This window comes from Enhydra lutris, unplaced genomic scaffold, assembly GCF_002288905.1.
Source record: "Enhydra lutris kenyoni isolate GAN:26980312 unplaced genomic scaffold, ASM228890v2 scaffoldscaffold39, whole genome shotgun sequence".
Classification (NCBI taxonomy): Eukaryota; Metazoa; Chordata; class Mammalia; order Carnivora; family Mustelidae; genus Enhydra; species Enhydra lutris.
Genome location: NW_019154123.1, coordinates 2,315,270 through 2,331,374, shown reverse-complemented (window position 1 = coordinate 2,331,374; position 16,105 = coordinate 2,315,270). Strand labels below are relative to the sequence as shown.

Genomic DNA, 16,105 nt, shown 5'->3' with positions numbered 1-16,105 from the left:
GTCTACAAACACAAACTACAGATCCTTGTGGTTTCCATTGCTAATCCTCTTCTACAAAGACAAACTACAGAACCTTGTGGTTCCCACTGCTAATCCTCTTCTAAACTGAACATATGCAGCAGGACCGTGATTTTTGAAATTTATTTCTCTAATTAAAGACATTAAAATGTATAATTAACATAATTACTTCTATGCTATGTTGAAGTGGTAAGGATTACTTAAGAAAACCAATTTTGAGAATAAAGAGATAAACTATAGCTTCCAGAGAAGAAGAAATTCTCTCATTATTTTAAAGCACCCAGGAACTCACAAATTCATTATATTTACAACACAAGAAAAAAAATCAAGAAAAGCCAACTAAATACTGAGACTAATAATACAGGTATTATTACCTGGCAGTTTCTTTCCATTCATACTCTTCACCATCTCTGTAACACAGTTCATCCATTTCCGTAAAGAGATCATGCGGAATGTGCTCTTCGTCATCATCTTCAGTACCAAGAATGAACTGAACTCTTTGGGATGGTGTGTCTTGACAAAAGAATTTAAATACACTCAAAAATTGCCACAATTCCTTCAAAGATAAACTCAGTTTGAAAGTGAGATGCTTTCAAATAAATGTATTTATTTGAATATTTAGTATATTTCAATAAAAATAAATAAAAATACATTCCATCAAAACTTTTTTTAAAATACTATAAATCTGGAAGAAAACAAAGACCAACAATCCAAAAACAAAGAGTATCACAGAAAGATCACCTCCATAGACAAAAAAGAAAAATAATATCTTAAAAATAAACAAGTGAGGGGTGCCTGGCTGGCTCAGTCAGTAGAACATGTGACTCTTGATCTCAGGGTTATAAGTTTGAGCCTCATATCGGGTACAGAGATTACTTAAAAATAAAATCTTTAAAAAAAGTAAAATTAAAAATAAATAAATGAAACTAATATAACTGGTGTAAAAACAAATAAAAATATGCAATATCCGAAAACATGGAACACTGTATCAAAAATAAGACTCTTTTCTCACTAAAATTATAAGAAAGTGTTGGACAAAACAAATTTTAAAAATATGTAATTAATATGTAGCTAAGATCAAAACTGAAAAAGGAAAATCTCCCAAGGTCCAAAAAATTACGAGAAAAAGCAAAGCGAGAGGTATATAGAAACTGGCTTTTTGTATTACCACAGAGAAGCAAAACTCTGTCAGCTAAGGTTAGGGAGGCAGGACAAATCACTGATATGAACCAGAATCCCCACTCATGGCATCTGAATTTAAACTACCTACACAGTCAGTATAGGGTCCCTTGAAAAATTAGTATAAACTCTAGTCCAGGACAGTCCACAGCCCTAGGACAAGAAAACAACCACAAGCATCAGCTGAAAACAAAATCAACTCCTGCTGAATATGAGATATGAAGTCAAAATCAAAATCTACACCGAAGTAAACAAACTTGCAGGCACTTGCAGATGCAATAAACAGGTTAGAGAATAGGTTAGGACGATTAATAAAGGAAAAGACAGGGACACCTGGGTGGCTTAGTTGGTTAAGTTACTGTCTTTGGCTCAGATCAAGATCCCAGGGTCTTGGGATTGAGTCCCATGTCAGCTTCCTTGCTTAGCAGGGAGCCTGCTTCTCCCTCTGCCTTTGCCCCTCACCTTTGCTTGTGCTCACTCGCTCTTTCTCTCTCTCTCTCTCTGGCAAATAAATAAAATCTTTTAAAGATAAATAAATTTTTAAAAGAATTTTTTTTTATTTATTTTATTTATTTGACAGAGAGACACAGCGAGAGAGGGAACACAAGCAGGGGGAGTGAAAGAGGGAGAAGCAGGCTTCCCACCAAGCCGGGAGCCTGATGTGGGGCTCGATCCCAGAATCCTGGGATCATGACCTGAGCCGAAGGCAGATGCTTAATGACTGAGCCACCCAGGTGCCCCAAGAATTTTTAAAAATAATATTAATAAATAAATAAAGGAAAAGACAAAGCTGAAGAAATCAGACTGCATCAATAACAAACAAGAAGATGGAAAACTAAAGGTTCAGAAATGTAGAGAACAAAGTAAGAAAAATCGAACAGGAAAAACTCCAGAAATTAGAAAATACAGAATAGGGGAGAAGCAATAAAAAGCAAATTTGAAAATTTTCCAGTATGTATATCACATAGGTCCTCATATTAAAGGACCACCCTGAGACCTATGCAGGACAAACTAAAACATACTATGACTGAACTTCCTGATGTTTTGAACCTTCCAACATTTAGGTCTTACAGTTCTCTTGTCAGATTTACTTCCAGGCAATATTTTTGGTTCTACTGTAAGTGGTTTTTTTATTTCAATTTCTGATTGTTCATTGCTACTTGAGAAAAATATAGAAATATAATTGTATATCTTATAACCTTTCTAAATTCACTTAGTTCTATAATTTCACAGATTGCCTAGGATTTACATACATGATCTTATATCTGTAAATAAAGACAATTTTACTTCTTCCTTTGCAATCTGTATGCCTTTAATTTTTCTTGCCTTATCACACAAGCTAGGTGCTACAATACCATGCTCTACAGAAGTGGCGTAGGACAACCCTGCCTTTCTCCAAATGATAAGGGGAAAGCATTCCATCTCTTAGCACTAAGTGTGAGGTTGACAAAGTGTTTTTGTAGATGCTGTGTATCTGGTAGAGGAAGTTTTCTTTTATTCCTTCTTTGCTGAGAATTTTATCATGAATGGCCGTGGAATTTTGTCAAAGGCTTTTTCTGCACCTACTGAGACAATTACAGGGGTTTCCTCCTTTATAGTGTTAATGTGGTTATTTATACTGATAGTTAAATTTTATACCAACCCTGTTTTCCCACATGGTTATTATACTAATATCCTACTGCTGCTGTAACAAATTACCACAAACTTGGTGGCCTAAACACAAATTTATTTCTTATATAGTTCTGGAGACTAGAAGTCCAAAATGAGTCTTACAATGCTAAAATCATTGGCTGGTTCCTTCTGCAAGCTCTAGGGGAAAAATCCATTTCCTTACCTTTTCTAGCTTCTGGAAGCTGCCTATGTTATTTGGGTCTGAACCACTTACTACAACTATTTGCTTGCATGGTCACAACTACTTCCTCTCTGATCTTCTGACTCCCTCTTACTAAAGGATCCTTGTAATTACAACTGGCCCACTGGCATACTTCATTCAACTTCTCCATCTCAAAATACTTAATCTAATCACATTTATAAATTCAAGTTTGCTATAAAGTTAACATTCACAGTTTCTGGGCATTGGGAAGAGAGATATCTTGGGAACCATTATTCTGCCTACCACAGTAATGATACAGTATCCTTTTTGGATTATTACGGGGTAAAATATGTTTTTAGTTTGTTAACGCTTTGTGAATCTACATTCGTGAGAGATATTTATAGTTTTATTTTTTTGTAACAACTGTTATTCAGTTTTGGTATCGAGGTAATGTTGGATTCATAACAATGAAATGGGAAGTGTTCCTTCATCTTCAATTTTCTGGCAGTCTCTCTAATTTCTTCCTTATATGTTTGATCAGATTCATCCATGATGCCATCTGGGAGTAAAATGGCATTGTGGGAATGTTTTAGACTACAAATTTAATTTCTTTATACACACGGGGTAAGTAAGATTATCCATTTTTCTTTGTTAGTTTGTATTCTTAAGGAATTTCCCCATTTCATCTTAAATTACCAATTTTGTTGGCATAAAACCATTCATAATATTCCCTCATCAGTCTTTTAGTACCTGTACAATCTGCACTGAAATATTCTGATACTGGTAATTCATATCTTTTTTTTCTCCCTCATCACTCTGGCTATATATCAATTTTACTTATGTTTTCAAAGAATCAGATTTCAGTCTAACTGATTTTTACTCTTGTTTTTCTGGTCTTTATTCATTTTCTGCAACAGTTTTTATTTTTCTTTTCGTTTCCTTACTTTGGTTTAATTTGTTCTAGGTTTTCTCCTAGTTTCTTAAGTTAGAAATTTAGATCGCTGAAGATCAGATCTTCCTTCTTTTCTGATATAAGGATTAAATGCTTCAAATATTCCTCTATGCACTGCTTTAACTGCATCTAACGAATTTCAATTTATACACAGTCCTAACTTTGCACAGTACCATGCTAACAGAACCTGTACACCAGAAGCATGTCCTCACTTTGCAAGATTTTATCTCAATCATTGCCAGTACTGTGTTTTTATTTTTATGAGTTCAAAATATTTCCTAATTTCTTTTCTGATTGCTTCTTTAACCCAGAGATTACTGAGAACCATCTGTTTAATTTCCAACTATCTGGGGATTTTTCTTGGTATCTTTGTAATTTAATTCCATTGTGGTCACAGAATATACTTTCAATTTTTTCAGTGTATTAAAACTTGTTTATTGACTGGAATATAATCCATCATATACTAGGCCATGTACTACCTCTTAGTAGAGGCTTTTAAGAGATTCCCATCACATTTAGTCTCTCTAAGCTGAAGTATCTCCATCTACAAAATGAAAACAACAACCATCTTTTAAAAATGCAGAGAAAATGCGTGTGGTATATACACAATGGAATATTGTTCAGCCATAAAAAAGAACGAAATCTTGCCATTGGCAATGACATGGATGGAGCTAGTATAATGTTAAGCAAAGTTAAGTCAATCAGAGAAAAGTAAATACTATATGAAATGAATACCATATGAATGAAAATTCATATGTGGAATTTAATAAACAAAACAAATAAGGAAAGAGAAAAGAAAGAGAGAAAGACAAACCAAGAAACAAACTTTTAACTACACAGAACAAACTGTTAGTTACCAAAAGGGAGGAGGGTAGGTGATGGGTGATATAGGTGATGGGGATTAAGGAATGTATTTGGTGTGATGAGCACCAGGTGTTGTATGGGATTACTGAATCACTATATCATATACCTAAAATGAATATAACACTGTATGTTAAGTAACTGGAATTAAAATTAGAATTAAAAAAAATAAATAAAATTAAAAGCACAGAGAGAATTAAATCAAAGAGCATATGTCAAGGGCTTGGTGGAATGCTTAGCACAGAATTGGCACTTCATATATCACTATTTTCTTATGTTCACATTGTAGCTATATGACCCATAAGATTCTTTCCCTCTTTGTTACAAAAACATGCCTTTAGCAAGCACACAAATGCCTCCAAGGACAGCTCATGTAACTTTGCTAGAATGCACACACTAGAACCCACGGTGTAAAGATGGCCATGCAGGCCCATTATGTCCTAAAAAAATAATGATGCTTTATATGTCCACTAACTACAATATCCTAGAAGTCCTCCTCAAGCTGTACAGCATTTTTGGGGGGCTCTCACCATTTGCACATTTCAGGGCCTAACATTCTCTTTCCTCTACCATATGCCTTTTTTCTTTCTGATTTCCTCTGTCTATTGGCCCTTCTGTATTTCTCTTCTTTCAAACAAACCTCTGTCCTTTCACAGGCAGGCAATACTATCAAATGAGAGCACTATTTTTCTGCACAGATAACCAAATAGTTCAATTTAGTGGATAAATTTTTCTAGCCAAAAAATGGAAGAAAAATTAATCTTATCCAGGAGCCTGAAGATTCCAGATATTTGTTCACTGCACATATAAATAACGAAATATATAATAGAGAAAAATATTATTACTTCAATGAGTATATTCCTTGGAGAAAAAAATATTACTTCAATTAGTATATTCTTCAAGGTTTATAATGTGTCTAAATTACAGCAGACATAAAATTTAAGAAAGAAAATATTCTACTTTTTAAACAAAATTTGTCAGGAAAGAATTTTAAGGTGTTAACAAGGAACTACTGTTTTCTCTTACCATAAGAAGGAGACTCCCGTCCATCTTCTTTATCTGATTCTTTATCTTTTCTTCTTCGGTGGTGATGTTTGTGTCCACGATGCCTATGACGCCGACGACTCTCTTTACTAAATGGGACGTGAACGCCAATATAGACAGCTCGATGACCTAGCCAAAGGTTCAGAAACATTACTAATTTTCCAAAAAGGAAAGAATATACACAAAAGTATACCAAATTTTACTTTGATAAAAAAGAATTATATTTAAGCTCATGTAATTAACAATGCTATTTCCTGTTCTTTTCCTTTATAGAGCACTAAAAGAATGCTATGTCACGGGTTAATACCACTGACTGATAAAACAGTTACTTGTGTAAGCATTATTTTGGCAAGGTTAAAAAGGCATTTTGGGAAAGAAGAGGTTGGCCTAGCTGAAATCATACCATGTAGACATAAATTTATTCCACCAACATTTTGATGTCAAACCTAGTTAACAGACATCCTTAAGAGGTATGTTTTAATGATAATAAAATACCTTATAATCAATATTCATAGGCAGATATTTATAAATATTTATTAATTACAGTTTTGAAAATCTCAAATCAGCAAGGTCCAAATTACTGAAAGCTACATTAAATGTAAATGATCCAAATACTCCAACTAAAGGGCATAAATTATCAGATTGGTGGGGGGAAACAATACAATAAGGTTATCACATGCTTCTGGAATATGAAAAAGCTACTGCTGAATTTGCACAATTCCCAATTTGTATTGTGACCAACAAAATGGTTATGAAAGGTAGTCTCTGCTTTTGTCCACTAAATAAAACTTAAGGAACTAGAAAGCTAGCAGCACTATGTCAAATACTGAGGCATGAACTTGATTTCTTAAATAGTTTCAGTAACATTCCTTTCTAAGTTACATGGAGTGAAAGCAGTGGTGGGCTATAAGTTTAACTAATTTGCAACTCTACAAATGCCTTCTGACACAGTGCTGCTTTTTGACCTTAAGTACTTTAAAAAGTAACATGCTGAAATATGCATAGTTAATGACATTCTTTTCCTAACAAGTTCCACAAGATGGTCAGAAAATAAATACTTCAAGAAATTCAAGATCCTCAACATTAGATGAGATTTGAAAGTATAGTCAATCCTCATTATTTGTGAATTCTTTATTTTCAAATTTGCCAACTTCCTAAAATTCATTTGTAACCCTAAAATCAATACCCATGGCAATTCTGCATTCATTTACCAATATCCATTTACAAAAAAAATTGAGTTTTCTGAAACACACATACCCAGCTAAGTTTGAAAAGGGTGACTCTTGATTTCTTGCTTCAGATGCCAACACAGTAATATCAATAAACTAAGTCATTACATTTAAACTAAAACAGAACTAGATATACAATGGGCTATAGATATACAACAACTAAAATTATTTGCTTTACCATCTTCCAATGCCTAGTACATTGCCTAGTACACAGTACACACTAGATAAAAAAAAAATTATAGAAATTAAATACCAATTATTTTTTAAACCCAAAATTAAAAATCAATTTTATAGCATGGGGGGAGGGGAGATGATGGAAATGTTCTAGAATTAGAGTGGTCATGGTTGCACAACATAGTGAATACACCTTAAAAAAATTAACTATGCACTTTAAAATGGTGAAATTTATGTTAAATAAATTATATCTCAATAAGAAAACTAAAAAAATTATAACAAAACTCAATGATATTACTATTTAATTTTAGTGAGACTATTTTCTTCTGAATACTATAGAAAAGTGGAAATTAAAGAGTCAGATTCTCATCACTGAGCACTAGGAATTACAAGGTTGTACTCCAATTAGTACTAATGGCGCTGGCACACAGCCCTAATGCACCAAAATAAAAATAAATTATAGGAGTTTCCAATTTAGAAAGAATAAACAGGAATATGAAAATCTAAGCTTCGTTTATTTAGCTTTTATTATCAACCTTAGTGTTCTTGTTATGATTCTTTCTTTCCTTTCCTTTCTTTCCTTTTTCTTTAACCTTTACTCTGTCAAAGGGCTATTCAGTCAAATGCAGATAAACGTAATCTCTCCCTCAAACCCCATACTGAAATTTAGATATGTATCAAGTACGCAAAGCTAAAGGCTCTGGGGTAACAAAGGGAAGCAAAAAAAACCACATCCAAATGCTAGTCTTCATGTTCTAGATTGCACACATTTGAGAGGTAACATTATATGGTAATAACCTTGCAGATAACTGAGATTCCTTTCAGAAGCTCTAGGAAGCCTAGATTTCTAAAGATAATTTTAAAAGACAGGGCTTTCTTCCATCTCACAAAGTAAATATGGAGAACACTTTTTTGCCTCTTTCCGTCTCTTTTTTAAAAGCAACAAATTAATGTCCTTATATGGTACCAGCTTTCACAGAAGGCTTTAACTTAAAAACACAGTTCCCAAAAAGACCTCAAAAGTCTATCAGAACATTTGCCAGGAATACCACCCTAAGCAAGGGTTCAAAATTAACAATATTAATAAGTCACATTGACATCACATGTCCCCAGATATGATATGCTCACTTCTGTGGTAAGCTTCCCAAATATCAATAATCTCAGTTTGTTCATATGATAACATAAACAAACCCAAACTTAGAGACATTCTACAATGCATCTAACCACTACCCTTCAAACACGTCAAGGTCATGATTAAGGCACTGTCATAGAGGAGACTAAGGAGATGAGACAACTAAATGAACTAGTGGATCCTGAACTATTTGACATGATCCTGGAACAAGACACCAACATCAGTTGAAAACTGGTGAAATCTGAATTAAATTTAGTCTAGTTAATAAAACTGTACCAATGTTAATTTCTTCATTTTCATTAACAATGATGGTTACGTAAAATGTTAAATTTTTAAAAAGCTGCGTAAAGGGTAACAGAACACTGTACTATCTTTGCAACTCTTCTGTAAATCAAAATTATTTCAGTCAGAAGGGAAAAAAAAAAGAGAGAAGAAACCATTTGCCAGGACTTCTTCCTGGAAGACAGAATGACATATAATTCATTCGTTCCACAATTCTATGCTGCGGTATCATAGCACTTGAAAAGGCTGGTGCAACTGACCTATAAAATGAACATTTAGATGACTAGTAATAACTGTGGCTATGGCATTCTGGATTGCTAAAATTACCTAGCCTCTAGAAATGAAAAAAAAATAAAAGAATCAACTGACTTTTTAACTTTGGTATTTTAATTTCCAAGGTAAATAATGGCAACCACCAGGGAAAATTGAAAAGCATCGATTCTAAGGGTACCTAGGTGGCTCAGTCAGTTAAGCATCCAACTCTTGGTTTCGGCTCAGGTCATGATCTCGGCGTCATGAGATTGAGCCCTACATTAGGCTCCACACTAAGCGTGCAGCCTGCTTGAGATTCTCCCTCTCCCTCTAACCCATACTCCCCTCCCTGCTCATGCTCTCTCTCTCTCTCAAAAGAAAAAAAAAAAAAAAAGCACAGAGATTCTGAAATCTTTGTTATATCAATACTTCCAACAAAGAAAAATCAAGGAATATTCTAACTGCAGCTATGAGTATGGTTATATGGGTGTCTGTTGTATTATACCTTGAACTATATTTAGAAAAGTATTAAACGTTCTTTTAAATGTATGCTCTACCTCATAACAACAAAATGTTTCCACAAATAGGTAAAATTTAAAGCACACAAACAAACTTTCATTAGTAATTTATCCTGCTAAGCATAAGTTAAACAAACTTACTTTCTAGTTCTTCTTTTTCAAACTTTGTGTTCACAGTTGAACTGGTTTTGCCAAGATCCACAACAGCTTCTTCATCAGGACCCTAAAAAGAAATTATTCTCATATACTCATGACGTCAAATATATACTATATACCTACTAATAGGGGCATTATTTGAAAAAGCAAAAAAATAAGTAACAGATTGCCTTCCCCTCAAAGAAGGTAACTATAAGCTAACTAATTATAGCTAATCACATTCTTTTTCAACATAAGCTTATAGGCTTTTTTTTTTTAAATCCACAAAAGATTATTCCAAATTTCATGGTAAGAACTGAAGTGACAATTTTTTGTTAGTCTTCTATGGACGTTACTAAGTAACTGGTACATATATTCACTAAAACAGAAAGACAATCCAGATCAACAATTAGAGAAAAATGGGGGGGGGGTGAGGGAATCCCTTGGATATCAATATGGAATGCTTTTTTGGTTGTTCTTTGCTCTTAGGTCCCCTAATTAAAAAGGAAACACTTAACTCAGCTATACCAGATTGTATTATGGTTCCACATTAAAAAAAAAAAAAAAAAAGCATCTATAGGAGCGCCTGGGTGGCTCAGTGGGTTAAGCCTCTGCCTTCGGCTCAGGTCATGATCCCAGGGGCCTAGGATTGAGCCCCGTATCAGGCTCTCTGCTCAGCCAGAAGCCTGGTTACCCCTCCCCTCTGCCTGACTCTGCTTACTTGTGATCTCCATCAAACAAATAAATAAAATCTTAAAAAAAAAATGCATCTATAGACTAAACATGTAGTACACTTCCACTCATAAATTAACCAAGAGCCAATCAAAGTTACAAGAACTTATTTCTCTACAAAGGAAAAGCCACAGCAGAATTTGACCTTTAAGGAGGTTCTAACTTCAAATTGTCCAAGTCTACCTTCATAATTTTGTTCCCTTCTCCAGCTCAACAAAAAGAAACATATTTTTACAAAATACTGCAGACTATTTTTTTTTAAGATTTTATTTATTTTATTTATTTGTCAGAGAGAGAGAGAGGGAGAGAGAGCAAGCACAGGCAGACAGAATGGCAGGCAGAGGCAGAGGGAGAAGCAGGCTCCCTGATGAGCAAGGAGCCCGATGTGGGACTCGATCCCAGGACGCTGGGATCATGACCTGAGCCGAAGGCAGCCACTTAACCAACTGAGCCACCCAGGCGTCCCTGCAGACTATTTTTTAAATGAATAACATTTTAATTTTACCTTCCCTTCCCAACTTCAAACTTAACTTTGAAAGGAACATTAGTATGCTCAAGATTCTGCAGCACAGATATGAATAGCTGAGGAAATTCCCTTCCCTCAAAAAGTCTTCATTTTGAACTGTGGCCCATACGAAACCTTGCCCAGCATGGGTCAGCTGTAGCTGTCCAAGGAAACCTCGCCAACCTTTACCATTGTTAGGAGGCCTTGTACTTTGTCTAATATGACTACCGCAACACGTCTCAACAGGTGCACCCTGACTGGGTAGGCAAAGAAGACATCACCACTTCTAGTTCCTCAGGAAAGTCTATTTCATTTTAAGACTAGAGAATAGTGTACAATACTCAGTCAACAGTGAACAAGGACTCGGCTATGTTCAACAAAGCCAGGGATTGGGGAGACATACTGGAGAAGACATTCAAGAATTTGGAAATATATACAAAGGTTCTGAGGAAGAGCTGGCAATATTAAACAAAACTACGTAAAACTTTAAGAGTGACCTAGATCAGCTCACACAGTCTATGCTATATGTGGAGTATGCTGAAGAACCCAGGATATGAAACCTCCTTCCGCAAACCAATCACACCAGGGAGGTCCTATCCTATAATGCTTTTGTCAAAAAATCAAACTGAAAGATGAATGCAAGGAAAAGGATGGCCCAGAAAGAGGCTAAATATCCAGAAATAACCTGGAAGGCACTGGGGGGCATGACGAAGAAAGAGGTGGATAAGCTGAAACCACTGTTCAAAGCAGGCAAAAGGATGGGAAACAGGAAATGGACAATGCTCTGGCTCAGATGAAATCAAAGTACTACAAACCTTCCAAAGGAGGAGAGGAAAGAGCTTTCAAAAAAGAAAATAAATAACCTAATTCATTCTCTTAGAAGGTCCTTATGCTATAACCAGAAATTTTGCAGGCAACAGAGACAACTGGCGATAAGAGAATCAAATAATAAAATTATAATTTTAATTATTATACATAAATGTTTATATAAACATTTATATATAATATATAAATACATATAAATATAATTACAGTAGTAACATTAATTACAACATTAATATCCCACTGAATATTATTTTCCTAGAATACAGGTACTTTTTTATCGATCAAATTATAGCACTTTTCAAATTTTTCAAGACATATTTTCAGCCATTCCCATTTTATGGCTGATCTCATTGTCCAGGATCTCCTCTAACACTTAGAACAATAAACCAGAAAGAACACAGTTAGCTTCTAACCAATTTCAAGGGCCAAGCATAAACTGGAAGACCATTTAAGAAAGGATCCAACAGGAGGTTGGTTAAAATGATCGATTAACGTCTCCTCCAATTTTGATCTATACTAGCATATGTCTGTGTACAGCTTTTTTCAATGCATAGAATTCGTATACAATTGTGCCTTCCTACCCAGATTCTGTGTCTAAATTCTCCAATCTTTAAATCAGGAGCTGAATCAATTTGATTAACTTTTTATACAAATATCCTGCTATCCAAACTCTATTTGCGTCCCAAAATTCAGAACCAGAAACAATACATTAAGGCAATGCAGATCTCTTGATATCCAAATCCACTTTCTGATTAGACATTCAAATATATAATCAAATAATTTTAGAATTGAGTATCAAGAGGTTATTGTACAGAACTCTGAAGGATTGCTGTTCAATTTAATACAGAAAAAGCAGAACTCAAATGACTTGCTAAGGTTCCATATCTACAGGAGCGGGTAACAGACTGTGTATTTTCACATAATGGACTGAGAAAGACAGTGACAATAGTATATATGGTTCATCAAACTGCCTCACAACAATCAAACACCAATAAGTAATGAGGAAAGGCTAAAATAGGAAACACAAAAATACACACATAGAAACACACAAAAAACCAAAGTATAATTAGTAAGCATTTCATATTCTAAAACCTTTAGCTCTCCTCCAGTGATTTCATGTACAGGTTGAATATAAGCAGTCTCCTAAAAGATGATTATCCCAAGAGGTAGCATACTGTGTATTCTAAAAGGGATTAAGTGCTCCCATTCTAAACTTTCATTATCAGGAACACTGGCTAAGATAGGAAGGAAAACAACAGATTTTTCTCTTATCCCTAACCAAAAAAACCCTTTTATTTCTACAGATATACTTACATGTTTAGATGTACTAACAACACTATTAGCTAACACTCAAAATCAACTTAAGCTGGACATCTAAACATCTACCCTACCAAAAAACACCCCCAATATGTGCAAAAAGTGGCATGCTGAAAAAAGACTTATCTATCAGCACCTCCTCTCATGGTCCACCCAGCTCCCATTTACTCATGCCTGTGAGCCTTTAAGTAAGTCACTTAACTTAAAGCCAAGTAAGAATATTATTTTATTGTGACTGACTGGGTCTTCAAGAAGAATGTTCTCATGTGTAACTGGTAGAACAAACTAAAGTTCAAATTTTAAGAGTATAAGAAATTTATAATACTAGCACTGTAAACAAGGGGAGGAGCTCTGCATTCCTCCTTTCTCTTAAAAACTTTTCATAGCTTTTCAACAACTGTGAAACACAAATCAAAAAGGCAATCTGCTATAAATGCAAACATTAAATTAAGTAGGCCACACAAATAGTCATCTTGACATATTACAAGTAATTCAACAAAGTCTGCAGGATGCATATGACTTTATATACTGGAAATCCCTTAGAACAAATCCATTGATGTTTCAAGGGGACAATTCATTTCTGAAATAAATATACTGCATTTTAAATCCTATCATTTTAGGATAATGCCTCAAGCTGTATTTCTAAATAAAGAGCATGTTTATATACTATATAAAGTACACTTGTATTCTTTAAAGTATATACAAAAATGTATTACACAGTAATAAATATTTGGAAGGCTAACCTTCAAACTGTCTCATATTGATGATTAGGAAAGCAATAACACAGAGACAATCATATACTGTTTAATTTTTTTGTTACAACAAACATTTAATTTTAGTAATTTAAAAAAAGAATAAGTTCAAATTTCAATCTGTTAATATGTCAGTTATTTTTATATTTGCATCTAGGAAAAAACTTTTTTTTTTTTTAAAGATTTTATTTATTTATTTGACAAGAGTAGGCAGAGAGGCAGGCAGAGAGATAGGAGGAAGCAGGCTCCCTGCCGAGCAGAGAGCCTGATGCAGGGCTCGATCCCAGGACCCGGGGATCATGACCTGAGCCGAAGGCAGAGGCTTTAACCCACTGAGCCACCCAGGTGCCCTAAAACTTCATTTTTTAACTCCAAGAATATAATGGAAAACTAAATATAGTAATAGCAAAGAGCAACCCCCGACATCAAAATGTTTTCATTCTTAACATCAGATAAGTGAACGATGTAAGCCAATGCCTATAAAACCTTCCTAAAATGAAATAATCCCAAGGCACTGAGAAAACTGAAATACATGGAAGAATAAAAAAGCTACCAAGGGGCACCTGGGTGGCTCAGTGGGTTAAAGCCTCTGCCTTCAGCTCGGGTCCTGATCGCTCAGCGGGGATCCTGCTTCCTCCTCTCTCTCTCTCTCTGCCTGCCTCTCTGCCTACTTGTGATCTCTCTCTGTCAAATAAATAAATAAAATCTTAAAAAAAAAAAAAGCTACCCAAAGTATGTCAATGTAAGACTGACTCACGCTAATCTTTAGAAAATTATTTGCATTGGTTTCAAATTTCTATTCCATTTCTGTTTGTGAAATAAGGTTACTAATCAGATTATAAGTGCTCCGTAACAAAGAAGACAATAAAGAACTAGACATATAAGATCATAAAGAAAGTTTAAATTCTCTGTGTATGAAAGGACACATGTACAAGATTATTTATTGCAGCTTATAATGGGAAAAGATTGGACACAATCCAAAAGCCCCTTAATAGAGGAATGGCTATGCCAGTGGAATACCAAGGTACTGGGAGGTATTTTTCATGCCAGTACATATAGTGTGTAAGACCTATTATAAAATGAAATATACACAAGGTAGAGAACCATATATAAGGTCTGCTACTTTGTGTTAGGAAGTACCCAGAACAGGAACATTTTAATTTGCATAATGAAACACTAGAAGACATACAAGAAAACAGTAAAACCGGTTACCTCTGGCAGTAGATGTAGACTTTTGAATTTATTATTGTTTATATTCTCTGATTTATTTTTAGCCATGTGAATACAGAGGAAGACTTAAGAATGCAATCTTCTGAAAGTCACTTACTTATCTTGGTCCTCATCTACAGAGCATAATACCCACCTGAAAGGATTGTGGAAGGATATATTACATAAAATGCCACAAAAAAGTATAGAACCTATAGAAAATGCTCCCATTTTTTACTAAATTAAATGAGGAAACTATTCCATGTTTAAGGGGAAAAAAAAAAGTTTTCTAACTAGATTAGAGAGGGCTTACAAGTACAGAAACAAATACCTATGAGTTTCCTAATTAAAAATGAAGTGAAGATTTAAAATATATCCTAAAATAGTATTACGGTTGTATGAAGAATTATTCACAGGAAATACATGCATAAGTATCTAGGAGAAAATGCCAAGATACAGCAAGTAACTTTCATAAAGATATAAAACTATTACTTTAAGAGACTTTTAAATGTATTAAAAATTCAGGCACACCTAAAGAGTTTATTTAAATTCACCTCCCCTTGCTCTATGCTAGATGTGCTCATTCAGTGGGTTAAGGTGGGTAATAAGTATCTCTATCAAATAACCCCCTTATGCGATTCTAGTGCACACCAAAGTTTAAACACCACCTCCCTCCCTGCATTATGATTAGGACTAAAGTACTACACATGCTCTTCAATAAAGAGTGCTTCATGCTCTTAATCATTTTAGTAAGCCTGCCTGGGACTACTGTCAACTTCACTTACATTGTTTTAATCCTTCAGAAAATGAAAAGTATATTCCAATTCACAAGAAAATACTGTAAATTATACACTTTCACTGAAATACAAAGAAACCTAAATCAATAAATAGTAATTTAAAAGTTGATTTGTATGTCAGAATATTTTCCCAAAACGTGTAGGGCAACTTATCAAAATATGTATAAATAACAATGTTGTCCCCCCACCAAAATACAAGTTTCCTCCAACATTTCCAATGCCTAACCACATCCCCATCTACCACCAAAAGTTGAACTTATTTAGGAAACTATAAATTTATGGGCAAAAAGCTTAAGAATAGGGCAAATAATCTTTTCTAATCCAGTTAAAAGGAGATCAATCATCAATGCCTACCATTTCATAAAAATAAAAAGCCAAAGAA

The 16,105-nt window shown here is 34.4% G+C and overlaps 1 protein-coding gene across 9 annotated transcripts in view; it reads right to left on the bottom strand.

Annotated features, from left to right (window-relative positions):
• LOC111155170 (solute carrier family 4 member 7) overlaps positions 1-16,105 on the bottom strand; it is a 103,330-nt gene that overhangs the window by 51,326 nt on the left and 35,899 nt on the right. For all 9 annotated transcript variants that reach the window (XM_022515254.1, XM_022515250.1, XM_022515256.1 and 6 more), the window contains exons 2-4: positions 9,596-9,677; positions 5,850-5,996; positions 393-531 (exon numbers count right to left, since the gene is read on the bottom strand). In XM_022515254.1, coding sequence (XP_022370962.1) covers positions 393-531; positions 5,850-5,996; positions 9,596-9,677 — 368 coding nt within the window. The remainder of the gene's footprint in view (positions 1-392; positions 532-5,849; positions 5,997-9,595; positions 9,678-16,105) is intronic.